At 34.4% G+C, this 20,194-nt stretch overlaps 1 protein-coding gene across 1 annotated transcript in view; it reads left to right on the top strand.

The window, feature by feature from the left end:
• LOC123525400 (uncharacterized) overlaps positions 1-18,754 on the top strand; it is a 31,789-nt gene extending 13,035 nt beyond the window's left edge. The window contains exon 3 of the mRNA XM_045304420.2: positions 577-18,754. Within this exon, the coding sequence (XP_045160355.2) occupies positions 577-6,363 (5,787 nt within the window). The 3' untranslated portion in view covers positions 6,364-18,754. The remainder of the gene's footprint in view (positions 1-576) is intronic.
• Positions 18,755-20,194: the final 1,440 nt, after the last annotated feature.

The following is a 20,194-nucleotide window of genomic DNA, read 5'->3' as shown; positions in this document are numbered from 1 at the left end:
TCAAGCAAGCAACTCTACTCAGGTGAGCGATATAGGGCCAACATGGCCCTCTTGTTTTAAAGATTAACTTCCCTTACTTGTTACAATAAATAACTTATTTTGTAACTTTTTTATAATTGACTGTAGGGAAAAACCAAGACCGCTTTTCTGTGGTACAACATAGATGTTACTTTCAAATTTTAGGTGTATTTTAAGGTATCTCTACCTCGTAAGGAGTTTTTTTGTGGACTTAGAAAAACAAAAGAATTACAATAATTACTAAACAACCACAAAATCAGAATTCCATTTGCAAATACAGGAGAGAGTATAAGGAGAGAGTTTCAAATAAGCTTTCAGCTTCCTACTCAATCCTGTATGCCTTTTTGATATATGTACATGTTGTAAATGAATTGTGATTAATAAAATATTGTTTAAACCAAATACAGGTGCTAGTGTAAAGAAATTTGCTGTGACGGGTTTATATTGCGACATTCTGGCACTCTTGTTGTAAACTGCAGGGCACATAAATATAGTGTTAAATTTGATACAAATCTCTGTCGGCATCTTAAAAATCTCAATTTGCATCTTCTTTTTCAGTCATTCCCAATCCTGAGTCAACTACAGATACATCAACGAATTCACATAGATCATAGACGCTACCATTGTCGAGTTTGTCGAGTGAGATTTCTCAGGCAGAGTCATCTAGACCATCATAAGTGCCAGCCCCACCGCCGTCGGGTACACAAGTGCCATGTTTGTTCAGCCACCTTTCTGCGTATTATTTCCCTAGCAAATCACATATATGAACAACACTCTAAAATTATTAAGTCAAGACGCTTGCAGTGTCAGCAGTTTTTGAAAGGAAAGCACAAGAAGTCAAAATATAAGGCATCGGATGTTGAAAATGGTGATGATTCTAAAATTCTCCTCAAGATTACTCTTGGGAAAAGTATGACTATTATATCTCCGTCTAAAAAGTCTCCAAATACTCGTGAAAGTAAAAAGAAACTGCCAAAGAAAAAATCTAAAAAGAAACGTAGGAAAGATGATAAAAAGCAAGGAAAGAAAGGGATAATTTTGTCAATTAAAAAAGGTATGGTGAACGTAAAGGATAAAAGAAACGGTGAGAGTAAATCAAAGCAAACAGAAAAAATTAATGGGCTGAATACAGAATATAAACTTGGAGAACAGAAAAGTGAGTTGAAGTTGACTATAAAAGCTTGTCCTGATCTTACTGTGAGTCCTAGTAAAGGAGAGACTTACAAAGTACTTGAGAAAAGTGACAGTAGATCAAGTCTTAAACTCGAGAAGAGAACATCAAATGGAACTGACATTGATACCATGGAAAGTTTGGGTATTGGTGACCAGAGTCCACATATTCAAAAAGACCTTGGTGAATCAAAAGTAAGAAATGGTATTGTAATAACTAAAGATAAAACTGGTAAATTCCTAGCAGAGCAGCTTCCGGCTGTGAAACCAAAGAAGAGAGATAACGTGTTCGAAAGCTTAAATGATGTTGGAATATGGAAAGTACTAGCAAGTCCTCGAGACAGACCAAATGACATTCTAAAGCTGAAATTGTCTCCCCAAAAACCTGCCAGAATAGAGTCCACTTTAGAAGAAGCTTGTGCATACAATGCATCGAAATACTTGGATATCCCAGTTAACAGTTTGAAAGTGAAGGGGGAAGCTTCTGGTGAAGATTCGGATATACTTGAATTGTTACCAACATATGACAAAGAAAGTGATGGAGGAATGAACAATGTCAATGATTCTGGAATTGAAGTATTAAGTAGCTCATCGTGCAATAGAAGTAATGGTAACTCTGTAAGGTCTGTCGTCATGGAAGATAATTCTCCAACATATTTCAATACAGAGGACTCTCTTTTGTCTCTTGATTCACCTCTAACAGAAGGTATGAATAGAGCAGAGCACAGTATGTGTCATAAATGTGGTGGAATTATTATGGAAACTAACAACAATACACGATCACCTGGAAAATGTAGGTGTAACCCATCAAATCCTCATTCTCCATTTGAAATGCCTATTTCACCAGTTAAATGTAACATACTGTCACCAGAAGTGAGTGATCATAATAATAGTACTGTAAGTTCAGAGCAGCTTGCAAATTCAAAACAGGAGTATCACAATGAAAAGTCAAAAGATTGCAAAATCAAAGATGATAGTGATTGTCTGGAACATGAAAAGAGTGATGGTGAAGACAGCGATATAATGATAATAACTTTTGGTAGAAACCAAAACAATTCAGAGGAAGGAAAGAGTAGATTGAAACTGAAATTAAGACCAAAAGATCAGTCAAAGTCAGAACAAAAATCTGGGATGGAGACCATAGCCTCACCACAGAAAGGAAAGCGTAATCAGTCAATATCACCACATAAACCTGAAAATCCAAAATGTGCTGAATTTAAAAAATCAGAAAGTGCTATAACTTACGCTGAAAATAAAGCAGATGAAAAATCAGATTTAGACAGTGACAGAAAGAAACAAGGTTACAAAGTTGAAAACTCTTATCAAGCTAAAAGTTATGATGATAATGAGTCACTGAATGAGGAAAGTAGACAAGAAGAAGCTTGTGTGAAAAATGATGACATGGTTGAAACAGCTGGGGCTCCTGTTGTTGTTGTAATAGATAAAGACGATACTAGAAGTTTCGCATCAGACAAGTGTGCCACGTCTACGCCTTGTCAAAATGAATCTAACAAACAAATTAGGAAGAAGCCATTATTTAAAAGCAAGAAATCAGCCATTAAAGATATCACAAATTCTTCATCCTCATTAACAACCAAGGAAACTTCGCAGCAGTCTAATGAAAGCTTATGTGCTACAAATGATGACAAGACTTTACAGAATAAAAAGCCATTGTTTAAGAAAAGAGCTTTATCAGCAGATGGAAAATCTGAACCGATTCCAAAGAAACCTTGCTTCAAAACACAGATGTCTGTTCCTAGCATAAGTACAGCTGAAAATATGCTTACTGATACAGTTGACAGTTCAGAAAGTATTGTTAAGCAAAGTTGTAGTGCTAATACACTAGATAATAAGTCAGAACTTAGTGAGATAGATTTAGAAATGCCATTGAAGGTTGAAAAAAGCAATATTGTGAAAGAAGCAGTGATTTTACCCAGTAAAACCTCTGTCAGTAAATTATGTACAATTGGTCTTGATGAAGAGGACAGTTTGCAGGACCTTTCAGGAGACATAATTGATGATGACGTGAAGGTTTGCTCACCTGTGAAAAAATCTCAGAAACCTGCATTGTCATTTGATTTGTATCAACAGCAGTTTTTGTCCTTCATTTCTAACACTTTGAGTTCAAACAAGTCAGAAGAGAAAAAGGATGCTGAAAAACAGACAGTATCAGAGAAGAATGAGAAACACATTGAAAATGCTAAAGAGTCTGATAGTAATGAAAATGAGAAAATAGATAACAGAAATGATGAGATGGCAAGTAAAGCAAACAAAAATGATAATAATGAGATAAAGATCAGCTTAGGGACTGATGACGAAGTACAATCCAGGTCAAATATTGAAGGGGATGCAGAGATACTGAAGAGCAATAAAATTGGCAAAAAGTTGGGAAAGAAACTTCGCAGTCAGTCAAAGAGTTTGTCAGAAAAGAAATCTTCTGTTAAAACTGGTGATAAATTAGGGCAAAATACTGAACTTGAATGTAATAAAGATGTAAATATACCTGAAATTGAAAAGAAAAGTAAAGTAGAGAAATCTGACAGTTTGTCGTGGCTAACAATTTTTAGTGATGGTGCTACTAAAGAAAACCGTCGGGAAAACGAAAGCGAGAATGCAGAAGATGTTATGAATGACTTAAGTGAGAACTTAGCAGAGATAAATAAAAAGATTGATGTATCAAAAGATGAGGACACAAATTCACTTGATGTAGATGATGTATTTCAGTTGGAAAATTTATCTAGTCTTCAACCAAAACATGAGATTAATTTTAGTATGTCACAGACTAAAAAGTGTGCAAAGGAGAAACCTGTAAAATGTGAGAAAATGGGACATGACCCTACGTACAGAAGGAGGCAGACTGCAAAGCGAACTGTAGGAAAATTTAAATCAGAAAAGAGAAAAATTGGAAGTGACTATGAATATTCAGATGAAAGTTCTGATGCAGAAACTATTGATTTGTTAAGTAGCCATCCAGGTTCTGATCCAGATTTCAATCCTTTTGCGGATTCAGATGAGGACTTTGAAAACGCTCCAAGAAAAAGGCGTGAATCTAGGACTTGTGTACGTGTGAAAAAGAGAACATTAAATGGTAGCGAAAGTTCAGATAGTGATAATGAAAGTAAATGTAGTGAGACTGATAAACTTGATTCTGAATCTCAAAGTTCAAGAAGTAGAAGGACTAAAAAGGGTAGAAAGAGTTCTTGTCCCTGTTGCTTAGGTTCGCCAAGGAAAAGTTTCAGAGGTCATGGTGGAGATCAACACTCTGTTTCTCGTAACGATGCTTATAAATTGCCAAGAAGGCATAAACAGTTTGTAAGAAGCACCCTTAAATTACTTCGGTTGCAGGAGAAAATTCACACATTGTTTCTGACTCTCTTCCCAGAATGTGCTGAAATGATAACTCATTCAAACATTGGGACTGAGGATTTTGAATCACTTATTGATGATGTACTCAATGGTTTGGAAGATAAACCCGAGATACCATTCAGTTCGATATCACATTCAGTAAATTTCTTGAAAAAAGATGTTGAGAATCAGTTTGAGTCATGTCCTGCAAGTAACATAGAAATGCCTTTTACAGCTTCAGGGTCAGCAACAAGAACTAGTGAGATAGACCTTATTAATGCAAGTGGGGATGATAGAAGCCCTACTGAGGCATGTCTTGTTCAAACAGTCAAACATAAGTCACAAATAACTGTTGATCTCGGTAAAAGTTCAGAGCACACAGAAGATAAGTACGAAATTAACACTGCTGGGAAGGAAATTGATGCAGGGATTTCATGGCAGCAATCTTCACTTTTCAATCAAACTTCATTGGCGGCTTCTACTTCAAGTAGCACTAGTTTAAAGTTTGAAAATAACACACTGAATGACTATGATGAGCCTATGGAAGAAAGTGTTTATGAAAGTGTAATTTCTCATCCATCAGCTGTTTCTGAATCATCTTTGGTCTATACTCAGGAATCTATCACTGCACAGGTAGCATCTGCTCATTATAGTACCCAGAGTGAAATAGACATGATAAATGTTAATCCTGTTGTGCATCTTGATGTTTTAGATCATGCAGAGCCATTTGATAATGTGGAATATTATGGTCCTGAAGTGGACTCAGATCCAGGTGTTCAAAGTGAAATCACAATTACTCTAGATCTCAATGCAGCAAGAGTGTCATTGTGCCGAAGTCCTAGTTACTGTTTACAGAAGCTTCATAATCAGATAATTAAACTGACTAAATTTTTCTATCCAAAATTAGAGTTCAAAAACTATTTTTACAAGAATATTGATAATTTAGAATTCTTGTTAGATTTAATGCTTGAAGCAAACTCTCAAGACAATCCTGCAGATAGAGAATCTGAAAATGAAATGCTGGAAGAAGAGATCTCAGACAAATGGCATCATGTACCTTTAAATGAAATAAATGTTATTCAAGCACCAATAATAAAGGAAGATGATACAGTAAAAGTGAACTTCTTGGGGATGAAAAATGAAATAAAAGCTGAAGAAAGGGAACCGCTTATTGTCAAGTGTTCAGATTTGTTTGAGCAAGAAATCAAGTCCCAACGGGAGTCTTTAATGAAAGATGTCTTTAGTCTTGAGGAAGATAAAACTAAAGAGACATGGAAAAGTGCAGAAGAAGTTTTAAATAGTATCAGCTCATTGAAAAAGATGGCAAGACAGACTGAAAATGCTCAGCGAACAAGGCGGCCAAGAGATTGTCGGCTGCGAAAGAGAAGTGCTGATGAAAAAAGAACGTTGTTTGTGCAGGAAAAGTTGCAAAATAGTCAGAATTCTACGTTTGTGTGTGATACAAAAGCCAGATCTGGGAAGAGAGGAAGGCCTGGTAGGAAACCATCACGGCCAGAAAACTCTAAAAAGCGTTTTCTCTCTGAACTAAATCTTAGTGACAAACTAGTCAGTGAAGGAATAGAAAACAAACTTGTTGAAAACACTAGTGAAAAAACTAATGGTCATGTTTTAGCAATAGATAAACAAAGGGAAACTAGAAATAAAAGTGAAGATAATTTATCAAATAAATCTGAAAAAGTGGCACTTACTGAACAAAGTTTGGAGAAAAGTTTGAAAGATAGGTCTGAAGCAGTGGACTCTACGGATGATACGGACAGTTCTATAAAGGCAGGCGTCAAGAACATCTTTGAACTGATGCAGCCCTCTTGAAAATTGCAGATGTATTTATTTTTATGACATGATCATGTTGTAAATGAAATGTTGTTAAATAGTTGGGAAAAACAAAAGTAATATTAATTGATGTGATTGTGGCACTGAAAAAAAATGTTGAATGAATGCTGCGAATGTAAGAACAATTTCTTTAATTTTTGAATTTTGAAACAAATGCTTTTGATACTAATTCTGAAAATCTTTTTAGTTTTGCTTAAAATAATCATGTTTGCTCAGTTGATTGATTGGTATTAATTGTTTTCAATTTTAGTTCTCAGACCATTTTTCAGGTATTTTCTGTAACAGTATCAAAGAGAAAATATTTCAGCATTTTTTTTTTTTTTTTTTATTTAATTGAATTGGAAACCTCTTAAATAAGAGGGGAGCAATATTGAGCTTGAATGTCTGTTTGTATCCCGCACATTACTGCATTACCAGCTGATCTTTTTTTGCCGGACATAGCTTGGTGAGTTTACGTTGTAAATTGTAAAAGCCGCCCACCCTTTACTGTATTAGTTCTGCATGTAATGATACATGTATTTTCATTGCTTAGTTGTATTTTTTTTGTTAATAAATGGCACTAATAATTAAAAAGTTATATTTAACACTGTGATTGTAACTGTTACAGTCTGTTAAGTTTTTGTTGTTTTTTTAGCTCACCTGTCACAAAGTGACAAGGTGAGCTTTTGTGATCGCGCGGTGTCCGTCGTCCGTGTGTGCGTCCCTAAACTTTTGCTTGTGACCACTATAGAGGTCACATTTTTCATGGGATCATTATGAAAGTTGGTCAGAATGTTCATCTTGATGATATCTAGATCAAGTTCGAAACTGGGTCACATGCCATCAAAAACTAGGTCAGTAGGTCTAAAAATAGAAAAACCTTGTGACCTCTCTAGAGGCCATATGTTTCATGAGATCTGCATGAAAATTGGTCAGAATGTTCATCTTGATGATATCTAGGCCAAGTTCGAAACTGGGTCACGTGCGGTCAAAAACTAGGTCAGTAGGTCTAAAAATAGAAATACCTTGTGACCTCTCTAGAGGCCATATATTTCACAAGATCTTCATGAAAGTTGGTCAGAACGTTCACCTTGATGATATCTAGGTCAAGTTCGAAACTGGGTCACGTGCCTTCAAAAACTAGGTCAGTAGGTCAAATAATAGAAAAACCTTGTGACCTCTCTAAAGGCCATATTTTTCAATGGATCTGTATGAAAGTTGGTCTGAATGTTCATCTTGATGATATCTAGATCAGTTTCGAAACTGGGTCACGTGCGATCAAAAACTAGGTCAGTAGGTCTAAAACTAGAAAAACCTTGTGACCTCCTGATGCCATATGTTTCATGAGATCTGCATGAAAATTGGTCAGAATGGTCTTTCTTGATGATATCTAGGTCAAGTTCGACAATGCACATGCCGTCAAAAACTAGGTCAGTAGGTCATATAATAGAAAAACCTTATGACCTCTCTAGAGGCCATATTTTTCATGGGATCTGTATGAAAGTTGGTCTGAATGTTCATCTTGATGATATCTAGGTCAAGTTTGAAAGTGGGTCATGTGCCATCAAAAACTAAGTCAGTAGGTCAAATAATAGAAAAACCTTGTGACCTCTCTAAAGGCCATATTTTTCAATGAATCTTCATGAAAATTGATCTGAATGTTCACCTTGATGAAATCTAGGTCAGTTTCGAAACTGGGTCACGTGCGGTCAAAAACTAGGCCAGTAGTTATAAAAATAGAAAAACCTTGTGACCTCTCTAGAGGCCATATTTTTCATGAGATCTTCATGAAAATTAGTGAGAATTTTCACCTTGATGATATCTAGATAAAGTTCAAAACAGGGTCACATACCTTCGAAAACTAGGTCAAATAAAAGAAAAACCTTGTGACCTCTATAGAGACCATATTTTTCAATGGATCTTCATGAAAATTGGTCAGAATTTTTATCTTGATAATATCTAGGTCAAGTTCAAAACTGGGTCACATGAGCTCAAAAACTAGGTCACTATATCAAATAATAGAAAAAACGACTTCATACTCAAAACTGGGTCATGTGGGAAGAGATGAGCGATTCAGGACCATCATGGTCCTCTTGTTTTTTAAAGTAAGGAGAAATGATCTTGTGATTCTTTTAGAGAACAAGTTTGTTTTGTATGATCTACTTCCAGTTTGTATTTAAAACAAGTGTTCACAACATTATTGTGTTAGTGTAATCCCCTGTAGCAGTCAGTGTGTTAAAAAAATATATTTATTGGACTTAATTATCATGGATTTTATATGATGGGAGTATGTTAATACATGTATTTGGTCATGTGTAAAGCATCTCCAGCAGGGTTTTACCAGTCTGCAGTTAGTCTGGCATTTAGCTTGATAGTATGACAGCATGTTTTATAAAATGAAAAGTGTCATTTTGCATAAAATGTTATTGTAATTTCAGAGCTTCAGATAAGATTTTGGGTGCATGGGTATTTTACCCCCAACTTATTTTTCTTCATATTGTATTTCAAAATGCAGCTTTCTCAGTTCTTTTAAGGGTGTCCCTGTATTTCATTATTACTTAATTAATCTTTAGCTGCTAATGACTGCAACAGCTCCCCACAAGTGATGACTACTTCGCAGCTTTTGCCTTTTCAAATACATTTTGTTAATTTTCATGTTGCATTCTGGTTTTTGTTTGTGGCTTGTACGACTATCAACCAATGGTGCATTTAACAAAATGCATGATACTTCTGTCATATCATCCCTTGTTATATATTTTAGAATAGTTGATGCAGAAGTTACAGAAGAAGCTGTTAATTTATGAAACCTTTCTTTTTAGTTTTGAAGTTGATCCCATGTTTATGATTTACTAGACTAGATAAAAGATGTGCTTGATTTTAAAAAAACCCAACATAGTATGCACTTTAATCGAGTCAAGTACAGATCCCATTAAGTGCATACTAGTATGCACTAGTTAGATTTTCAGTTTGTCTTTTTTAGCATATTTCAAAACACAAATATGCATATTATCTGTAGCCCTGGTTATTTAAAAGCAGTATGAAACAAAACATTGTGGCATTAAACAGATCACAATAAGGAAAATATTTAGGATGAAATATGATGAACAAACAAGTGTTAAACTTGACAACATCAAATTTTGCTTTTGTCTCATTTTCGTAGATTAGTGTTCGACTGGAACCCTGTTGGGGTTCCTTACAATTTAAATCAAGCTGTCACCTGTGTTTCCCCGTGTAGCAAATAAATTGAATTTGACTTGATTCCTGATCGATTTACCACATTGTTATTGATAAAGCCAGATCTATGAAAAACAGTATGTTTCCTGGTTATAAAATCCTGAATATTTTGTGATAAATATATTTTCTGGTACCTTGTTTGGTGACTAGATATTTGTTTAATGACATTTGATTGAAACACTTACTGATTGGCACCAATAACAGCTGGCTATCACAGTTGCTTGTAACATCAACCCAGCTGATGATGAAAATATGAAATCCATGAAAATAAGTCAATCTGTAAATACTTGACCATTTATATTTTATGGTGTAAATAGTGATAGTATGTATTTTAGATTGTATTGCAAATTTTATTACATTCATCTAAAACTTGAAGATCTCCGCTTCATACTTGCATATAATGTTATCATTTTTAAAAAATCATAAGGTATAGAAGATATGGTCCAAACAGTTTTTTCTACTTTTACTCTATAAGTGCTAAGATTTCATATTTGTTAGGAGGGATATGTACCAAGTTTAATTGAGCTTTTTTTTATGCTGTTTTTTTACTTTTACATGCAAATTGTATTAATTTGGAAAGTGAAAAAGTTCTGAAGTTTAGATTTGCTAAGCCTTTTCATATTTTTATTAACTCTGGGGAAATAGTTTCGATTAAGTTATTTGCTTCTTGCAGTTTTATACAGATGAATTCATTACATGTATATTCAGAAACTGTAATGAATTTACCAATATTGTTGGTCATTTTCTATAAAAATGAGGCAGTGACAAGTTTCTGGCAGGTCTTTTTCCAGTTTCAGAAATAGCATAATAAGAGGTTATGATTTCATATGTGTAGTGATATATGATATATAACAATTTCATAAACTGCTGCGTAAATTGTCCCAAAAATTTGCATTTAATTTTTCGCTGCAGGTAAATCTATACATTTAAATGTGTAAGTCATGTTTTTACAGGTACTGTTGAATTAGTAAAACTAGCTTGCAATATTACGATTTTTAGCTCTTCAGAATCTGATGCTTATTTAAAGGTATGTAAGATCCAAATTGATATTTAAAACTATGAACAGTTACTTCATAGTATCTATATATACATAAAATTAACATATTCTAGTTTAGAAACAACACTGTGAGTTTGGTTTAAAATAGTACACACCTAAAACAAGTATAGCTAAGCACAATGTTAATGTGTACTAAACATACGACTGTTTCAGTGGAAGATTGCATTGGATGTCTTAAAAATATATAAGGAAATTTTACACCTGTGCAAATATGAAATTGCAACCTCTGTATTTATTATTAAAGTCAAACCTATATTAAATAGCCAGACAAGGGAGTGACACAGTCTGGATGCTTACGGTAGTTGGATGTTTAAGACAAGTTAGAATTAGAACAAAAGGTTGATTTTGGAATTGAGCTAACTAGCTACTTTAGGCAAATGGCTGCTTAATATAGTTGGCAACTGAGGCTGGTTCAACTGCAATAATTCATAAGCCAAAAAATAATTAAATTTCTCCATGTATTAAAATGAAAATAAACCAAAAAGTGTCTATTGCTTTAATATAACAATAATTTTCTCTCTGTGAAACAGTGCTTGAATAGATTTACTGTTTTTCAAAGTTTCTTCACATGTTTCAAGAGCATACATTCTATAAACTCAGATCATGACTAGAAAAATTAAAATCCACTTGTTTTCTAGTGTTTGGAAATTAACACAAAAATTTTTGTTTAGTTTGAAAAATCTCGAAGTCTTTCATCAAGATGAGAAGTACATAATTATGTGGTTGAGTGTTTTAAAGTCCAACTTAAAGGAAACAAATAAAGTGTAATGTTGTTGTTGTTAAAAAACACCTGCAAGTCATTTGTTATAATTATGTTGTCTGCTACAAAAAAAAGTATGATTTTGTTTTAAAGAAACATGTATAGAAAGTCTCTTCTGTGGTTTTATTCAAGTAGGAATTGCAAATTCTCTTTCTTAGTACAATATAGTTTTATATGTACGGAATTTGAATACAGTGTAGTGTCATGTACTTTACTGGAATACAATAGGGTTGTTATAACAGTACCTTCATCTGCACAGTTCTATTCAGCTCGAGTTGCTAGGTCTGGATTTCTTGAGGTGCTTGCATCAAGTGATCCGGTCAAGCAAAATCATTGAGAGCCAATTGCATCATTGCAGATCTCAAGTTACTGCTTTGATAACCCTTTTATCATATATATATATACCTACTTCTGGTGTTATATAGGCCAAAATTGACTATGATATTAGACAAATAAGGCTGAAAACAAAACTAGTCCATCATTATACCACTTCTGACATCATATTTGACATCACAACTAAAGCAAATAGTCCCACCAATGAAAAATTTCACGTATCAGATGAGTTGAATACAGTAGGGTAATTATAATAGTAGCTTGGTCTCATATGCTCAAGTGGATTTTGCCAGATCGAATTTCACGAGGCGCCCAAGTGCTGAGTGTGATCTGTCCATGCAAAATCCATGAGAGCCGAATACAAAATCCCAGATCTAGCTACTGTTGTAATTACCATTTTATTATACACTTCCATTTAGCTCACCTAAGCCAAAGTCTCATGGTGAGCTTTTGTGACCGCTCAATGTCCGTCGTCCGTTGTGTGTCCATCAACATTTTCTAAAAAAAATCTTCTTGAAAACCACTGGGCAGAATTACAACAAACTTCACAGGAATGATCATTGGGAGGTCCCCTTTCAAAATTGTTCAAAGAATTTAATTCCATGCAGAACTCTGGTTGCCATAGCAACTGAAAGGAAAAACTTTAAAAATCTTCTTGTCCAAAGCCGCAAGTCATAGAGCCTTGATATTTGGCATGTGACATCATCTGATGGTCCTCTATCAATTAAGCCCCTGGGGTGAAAAGAGGCCCCGCCCTGGGGGTCACAAGTTTTACATAGACTTATATAGTAGAAAACTTTAAAAATCTTCTTGTCTAAAACCACATGACCTAGGCCTTTGATATTTTGTAAGTAGCATTGCCTTGTGGTCCTCTGCCAAAATTGTTCAAATTATGCCCCTGGGATGAAAAGAGGCCCCGCCCCGGGGGTCACAAGTTTACATAGACTTATATAGGGAAAAAAAATAAAGATCTTCTTGTCTGAAAGTTCAAGGCCTAGGCATTTGATATTTGGTATGTAACATTGCTTGGTTGATCTCTAACAAGTTCATTCAAATTATGCCCCTAGGATGAAAAGAGGCTCTGCCCTGGTTGTCACTTGTTAAAATTATGAGTTGTATAGGAAAAATACTTAGAAAATTATCAGGTCGTATTTCCTAGACTGTTAAATTGTAATTACCTGATGACCCAAGCGATTAGGGATCACTTGACTGTGACCTTGACCTACTGACCTACTTTCTTGTTTTTTAAGATACAGCCTTGAAATATGGATGACATGTACAGTTTTGCACACCAATGTTAAAACTGTATTTCAGTGACCATGAATGTGACCTACTTTCTAATATTTTAGCATCAGTTTGCCATTTGAAACAAGTGGCTCATATTACTGAGGTGAGCGATTCAGGGTCATCATGACCCTCTTGTTTTGTTTGTTGTTTTGTTATCGAATGAAATCTTAAATGTTTGTAGATGTTAAAATAGAAATGAGTAAAGTTTTGTGTGCACTATTTATAGAACTGTGTCATGTTATGCATATTTAATAAAAGTAGCCTGGCAACATACAATACAAAAGGTACAATATGGAAATTTTTCTGTTCATATTTACAAGCTGTATTTTATCAGAATTTATGCAGGTATGTAATAAAATTGGTTAATTATAACAGTAGCTCGTTCTGGGATGCTGTATTCGGTTCACATGGATTTTTGCCAGATCGGATCTCTTGAGGCCCGCAAGCGCCAAATGTGATCCGACCTTGCAAAATCCACGAGAGCCGAATACAAAATGCAAAATCTGGCTACTGTCAAATGACCTTTTTATTATATACCTCCACCTTTTTGTTTGTTGTTCCGTTATTGAACGAAATCTTTAATATTTATTGATATTAAAATGAAACTAAGTGAACTTTTTATGTGTACTATTAATAGAACTCTGTTAGGTCATGCATATTAAGGAAATTAGTCCAGCAGCATACAATACAAAAGGTACAATATGGAATTTTTTCTGCCTGTTCATATTTCATTGTGAAATACAAGCCGATTTTTTACAGAATTTATATAGGTATATAATACAGGGTTTTATATTCATTTTTAGCTCGATTATACGAAGTGTATGGAGAGCTATCCTACTCACCCCGGCGTATGCGTCGGCGTCTTTCCGAGTCCCTACCTTGCTTAAAGTTGTTTTACACTTTCTATTTTTCCCCTTATCTCTGTAATTACTTGATGGATTTGTTTTAAACTTAAAATAGTTATTCCTCATCATCAAACACATCATATGGCACAAGGGCCATAACTTTCACACCAACATTTCAGGAATTATCCCCCCTTTTTACTTAGAATTTCAGGTTAAAGTTTTGATGCACTTTCACTATATCTCAGTTATTACTTAATGGATTTGATTCAAACTTAAAATAGTTGTTCCACCTTATCACCCACATCATATGACACAAGGTGCATAACTCTGGCACCAATTTTTCATGAATTATGCCCCCTTTTACTTAGAACTATGTATCCCACCACAGAGTGGTGTGGGAGACGTATTGATTTACTCCAGTCTGTGTGTGTGTGTGTGTCTGTCACAAAGCTTGATTGTAAGAGGCGACTAATAGGGTCTTAACACTTGGTTTTGCAGTAACTCTGTGATTCCAGCAGGTGTGCAAATTTTGATTCCATACCTCATGTTTTTTTTTCAATGTAAATGAGATGTGGAACCAAAATTTGTAGTCCTGTTTGGCGCCATATAACCTATACTGTGTTAAATAAATAAAAATAATGTGACAAAGCTTGTCCGCACTCTAAGTCGAACATTTCTCATCCGATTTTCACCAAACTTGAACAAAATGTGTTTGACCATAAGACCTCGGCCAAGTTCGATAACTAGCCAGATCGGTCCAGGCATTTTGGAGTTACGGCCCTTGAATTATCGAAAAATTGGCCTTTTTACTCATGTCCGCACTCTTAATCAAACATTTCTCATCTAATCTTCACCAAACTTGAACAAAATGTGTTTGACCATGAGATCTCGGCCAAGTTCAATAACTAGCCAAATCTGTCCAGGCTTTTTGGAGTTATGGCCCTTGAATTATCGAAAATTGGGCCTTTTTACTCTTGTCCGCACTCTAAGTCGAACATTTGTCATTCGATCTTCACCAAACTTGAACAAAATGTGTTTGACCATGAGACCTCGGCCAAGTTCGATAACTAGCCAAATCGGTCCAGGCATTTTAGAATTACGGCCCTTGAATTACCGAAAAATCCGTCTGTTTACTCTTGTCCGCTCTCTAAGTCGAACATTTCTCATCCGATCTTCACCAAACTTGAACAAAATGTGTTTGGCCATAAGACCTTACCCAAATTCGATAACAAGCCAAATCCGCCCAGGCACTTTTGATTTATGGCCCTTGAATTACTGATTGGATCCACTCATCCAGACCATCCAATTGGATCCACTCGTCTAAAACATCTAGAGAAACTAACATTTTTCAGAGGGGCAGTTGTGGGAGACATGCGCTTTTCTCAAAAGCATCTCTAGTTTAAGGTTAAATTTGATGCATTTTCACTATATCTCAGTTATTACGAAATGGATTTGATTCAGACTTGAAGTAGTTGTTCCACATCATCACCCACATCATATGACACAAGGTGCATAACTCTTGCACCAATATGATTATGCCCCCTTTTTGCTTATAATACAATTGAAAATGGAAGAACAACTTCAAACTGGTTTTTAATTTATTTCCAACTAGTTTCGGCTTTCAATGCCTTCATCAGGGGTATAATGTTTACAAGCAATAACGTTGATGACGTCATGTGGAACAAGACGTCATAACAACGACGTCAAAATGTGTGCAACAGCATGGCGTAATTTAACATTCAAAAACATTATACATATTATACAGAAATGCACAATGTAAAGGATCTATGAAGATACATTATTTCCAGAGAAAATGCAGATAGCAAAAAGGATAATAAAAGTCTGGAAAAAACTTGAACATTTATAATGCTTATTACTGTATTTTATATATCAAAAGTAGTCTATAGAATTGACTGATTATACAGAGAAAAATGTAAGAAATGTAAAACATAAAGATTAAAAATCTTAAATTAATTATTAGTATAAATATTTTAAGTTCATTCCATTTGGACAAACTGTGTCTAACTCATGCATCCAGTAAGTCTCCCTCAGAAGACGTTTCCAATCACCATTTATGTGTTCTATGGGCATGAATGAAAAGTCATCAATTGTGTGAAGGTTGGAATTAAAATGTTCAGAAACATTAGTCAAAGATTCTGGATAATGGTTGATATCAAAACGATGACTATTCATGCGTTTAGAGCACATCTAGTTGGTCTGTCCAACATACTGAAAATTACACCTTTTACATGTGATAACATAAATTACATTTTTGGAACTGCATGAAAGACTCTTTCTAATACTGTAGTTTTTTTCAAAGTTGCAGAAGATGTAAAAAATTTAGATTCATTTATAGTTGAACAATGTGAGCAGCGAGCTCTATTACATTTAGAAATTTGACCATACCTACTAGGTCTTGTAAAAGAAGAATGAACCAGAATATCATTTAAACTAGTAGGTCTCTTGTAAGCAACAATAGGCTTGAATTTAGAAAGGTACTGAACACTTTGCCTATTAGAAAGTTGTAATAAATTCCAGTACTTATTCAAAACCTCCCCAATGTTAGGTAGAGATGGATTGTATGTACATACAAAAGGAATTATGTTATTGGAAGTGCCATCTGTTTTACTACTAATTAGTGCATCATCCATAGACATTGACTTTATTTTATCAAAACACTTATCAATTATCGACATGGGATAATTTCTTTTGATAAAAAAAGTTTTTAATTTCTCCAGTTCCTGTACAAAAGAATTATCCTCTGAGGTAAGACGTCTGTAACGCTTTGCCTGACTTAGAGGAATACTCCTTTTACAAGCCATAGGATGAGAAGAAGAAAATTCTACATACTGGTGGCTATTAGTTTGTTTTTCATGAACTTTTGTACAAATAATACCGCCATCATTCTTATATATCTCAACATCCAAAAAGGTTACGGTTTCCCTAAAGATGCTACTGGTAAACTTTATGCTCGGATGATAACTATTTAAATTTTCTATGAACGACTGAAGCTTATCAAAACTGTGCTCCCAGATAAAGAAAATATCATCCAAAAATCTAAACCATATGAGAGGTTTATATTGACAAGTTTGCTTAGAAATATACTTATATAGTGTTTTGATACACATTATCTTTACCTCTCTTATTACTAAATATTTTTGATACAGACTCGAGCTATACACATATTGTGCAATATCTTCCTCCACCATTGGAGTCATTAAAGACTCCAGTGACAGCTCCAGTTTTCTCAGATGTACCCAGTTTTACTATCCAGCATCGAATTAGTTGAGCATGCTGTCTCCTGTGACAGCTCTTGTTATGTATATAATAAAGTGCAGTGTCATATGCACCATATTCAAATACAGTGTTGAAGTGTGTATTACTGTGATAAATGGGACTTGTTAATGTTACTCACTTTGAATATGTTGTACAGTTTGTATGGTATCTTTCCTCACAATGGCTTTAAATGTGCATGTAGCTCAGCTTTTAATAAGCACTATTTTAAAGTAGCATATGGATTTACGCATTTCAGAATAGATCACAATGATATTTCCTGACGTTATGTGTATAGATTTTGATGTCATGATAGGGCTAGTACTATGTGATGTCACTGAATTAAAAGCACGCTGTTTTCGTGAAAGAAAGATGGGAATATCTATCCCAGGCACATGGTCAGACAATTAGATACTTTCCCCACAACGTAGGCAAGAAAAGTTTTTCCACCACTGGAGAAAACATGGGAAAATCCTGTCCAGCTTACACGAATTACTTCCCCCTCATTGATTCAGGTTTAAAAGCCAACTTAAGAGTGTACAATTCTTTTATGTGAAGAAGCAATCAAGCTCTCAGTGTGTCAGCCCAGGGGTACTGGCTCATGCACAAAGTATGGTTTTGAAGGGTGTCTGGGTCTTTTGCCTCAAGACTGTATGATGTTGGTGTGACTCAAAACTAAACAGAACAAACATCTATGTTCATGACACATATGAAATGGGGGAAAATGAGCCAAGAAAAGCAGTAGATGACTGTACCCCTTTTGAGGCTATCACAGCTTTGTCTTAAATTACCTACTAAGTTAATAGGTAATTAGTACTTTCTGTATTTGTGTAGATTTGCTGAACAGAACAGGAAAGTAGCACTTGAGCATCAGAAATCATCCTCTATAGTGTTCCATTCTTTCTGTTTTAATGTTTTCATAGTACCTTAGATGTTGAAAACAAAAAAGAAAATGAAACATTGAATAGAAAGCTGAAATAGTTCCACTTTTTGGAAACATTTGTTTGGGACGTCTCATTTTTTTCCCACTAAAAGTTTTTTTAATTACATTTATAAAGCTTCTAAGGTTTTAAGGCTGTCTGAGAGATTGTATTCTCATGTAATCATTATCTTTTAAAAATGAAATGAAGAACAAGAAAATCTTGCCAAAGTAAGATTAATGTATTGGGGAAAAAAATCATTGTTGTTTATTATTTATTAAAGATTTATAGAAACTGATCATTGTTTTTATCTTGAGAAATTAACTCAAAATGCTGAAGCAATCTATTCAACATGTATTGAAAACTTTTCCCACATCATTGCTTGCATAAATAAGGGAAACAACTTAAGACGCCATTGAGGACCAATTTTGACTTCATTGCTTCTCTTTGTTAACATATTCTTTGCTTTATACTATTTTGTCAGTGGCTAGGTATTGTATGCTTTTTATTGTTAGGTTGAGAAGCAAGAAAAACTTGTAAATTTTAGAACATAAATGTACATGTATTTGATATTCATATTGTTTTGTGTGACTCATGTGATCATTGTTTATAAGTCATGACAAGTCATCAACTTAAAATTTTTATGGAAAAAACAAAAATAAAATTATTTCTGCCATTGAAATATTGTCTTTATTATTTGAGCTTACCAGAATAAATCTTGCTTAACCCTTATAATGCTGGACACGATTGAGTCTGCCTTTATGATCAGTATAGATCATGACGGATGCAGTCTGATCATGATCTGCACTGTTCGCCATTCAGTCAGTATCTTTTTTGTAAGCACCCCTTTTAACAGTTAATGGTACTGTCCAAATTGTAAGATGGGCAAGTTCATTATAGAAATTTAGCATGGAAAGGGTTAAGATGAGCTAATGTGATCACTCGCTGTCCAGCATCAGTCTCATGTCTGTCATCAGTTTCTTTAATTTCAAACCATTTGTTTGAAGCCTGGATGCTTTGCCTGCAGAAATGGGCTACCAAAGCCAAAAATAGGCATCAAACGAGGCAGATCTTAAAATAATTTCAAACAACTGTTCTTGTGGTTACTTTCTAGCAAGTTTGATTCATTAAAAACATTGTGGCCATCGGGATTTGGGTCACTTTTTCATAAACATATTTAGGGAGAACTGTACGAATATTCTTGTCAGAAACTGCTAGGCCAATTTCGATCTAATTTTAAAAGTTTCCTTATAGGAAGAAGATTTTATTTAAGACTTGAGCTGAAAGCTCCTCTTCTAAACATTATTATACAATTAGCAATACAGTCAACATCGTACTTGTGACCACCTCTATTAAGTGATTTTTGTATTAAACGACCAGTGAAAATACCTACCAAACGTTTTCAGTATATAAATTCATTCCATTAAACGATTTTTTTTATTAAACGACTAGCGACCACATTAATGTAGTCCCGACAGGTAAAATATTCAACAAAAGTATCTATTAAGCGACCGGGTACCAAAATTCTACCGGGCATTTCTTCATCTGTGTAATTAGCGAGTACGTTTTGCAGGTGGCAATGCAATTAACCTTTGCATCAGTCAAACTGACAAACAATCCAGTCATAATTTTCATGGTTTGTGGACTTGGAAAAGTGTTCACAATGTTAAAACAGATTTTGAAACCATACATGTATGTTCTTAATAAATACAGTTAACATTAACAGTTAAAAATAACTTTCCTTTTCATCTGACTGAAATTCATTAAGAGACCACTTCTTAGCTGTCCCTTGTGTGGTCTCTCAATACAATGTGGACTATATAAGTTCAAACTAAACAACAAATAAATATATCTATACATTCAAATATAAACATTCAAAACGGGAGTAACAGTTCATAAAATACTCGGCTTAAGCAATGATAATTTAACAACTATTTCATATTCAAACATTTAAGAAATTTTCTCTGATTTTCAAGGTACCGTAGGTAGCTTTCTACAAAAGATGTTTTGACTTGTTAAAGAATTTGATTGCCAGAGTACTTACTCCAAATATGTATTAAGTGGAAACTTTAGAATATTTTTGAGTATTTCTTGATTTCAAAACAATATCACTTGATGGTTT

This window comes from Mercenaria mercenaria, chromosome 3, assembly GCF_021730395.1.
Source record: "Mercenaria mercenaria strain notata chromosome 3, MADL_Memer_1, whole genome shotgun sequence".
Lineage (NCBI taxonomy): Eukaryota > Metazoa > Mollusca > Bivalvia > Venerida > Veneridae > Mercenaria > Mercenaria mercenaria.
The sequence above is the reverse complement of the archived record's forward strand: the minus strand, read 5'-3'. Positions and strand labels throughout refer to the sequence as shown.